General features: G+C 67.3%; 1 protein-coding gene across 1 annotated transcript in view; it reads right to left on the bottom strand.

Annotated features, from left to right (window-relative positions):
- Window positions 1-706, bottom strand: part of LOC113941530 (bridging integrator 2-like) — a gene marked incomplete at both ends in the record, with an annotated part of 2,678 nt that overhangs the window by 1,274 nt on the left and 698 nt on the right. Inside the window, 1 exon segment of the mRNA XM_027632687.1 lies at window positions 315-397. Within this exon segment, the coding sequence (XP_027488488.1) occupies window positions 315-397 (83 nt within the window).

The following is a 706-nucleotide window of genomic DNA, read 5'->3' as shown; positions in this document are numbered from 1 at the left end:
GTGCCCCCAGTGTCCCCAGTGCCCCCAGTATCCCCCCAGTGTCTCCCAGTGCCCCCAGTGTCCCCCCAGTGTCTCCCAGTGCCCCCAGTGTCCCCCAGTGTTGCCCCAGTGTCCCCCCAGTGTCCCCCCAGTGTCCCCCCAGTGTCACCCCGGTGCCTTCAAGTGCCTTCAATCCACCTTGGGGAGGGGCTCACCCAGCACGTTTTCGGGGGGGAGGGGGTTCCTTCACCTTTTTGGGGGGCTGGGGGGTGATTTGTCCCTTTGAAGTCCCCCCCTGTCCCCCTGTCCCCCCCCCGGATGTCACCGGGTGTTACCTGGGGACACCTTTGACGATGAACACCTTGCTCGAGTGCTGCTTCTCCAGTTTGCTCATCACCTCGTACAGATCCCGGTTCAGCTGGGACGGGGGGGGGACACAGGGACACGTCAGAGAGGACCCCCTGGTGCCCCCCAACCCCTGGGAGCTCAGAGGGTCCCCCTGGGTGCCCCCCAACACCCGGGAGATCAGAGGGTCCCCCCAGGTGCCCCCAGTCACTGGGGAGGTTCAGAGGGTCCCCCCAGGTCCCCCCATCCCCCGGAAGTTCAGAGGGCCCCCCAGGTGCCCCCCATCACGTGGGAGATAAGAGGGTCCCCCTCGGGTGCCCCCCAACATCCAAGAGCTCAGAGGGTCCCCCCGGGTGCCCCCCATCCCCCGGGATCTCAGAGG

Source organism: Corapipo altera, unplaced genomic scaffold (assembly GCF_003945725.1).
Source record: "Corapipo altera isolate COAL_440 unplaced genomic scaffold, ASM394572v1 60572, whole genome shotgun sequence".
Classification (NCBI taxonomy): Eukaryota; Metazoa; Chordata; class Aves; order Passeriformes; family Pipridae; genus Corapipo; species Corapipo altera.
This window is presented reverse-complemented; position numbering and strand designations above follow the sequence as displayed.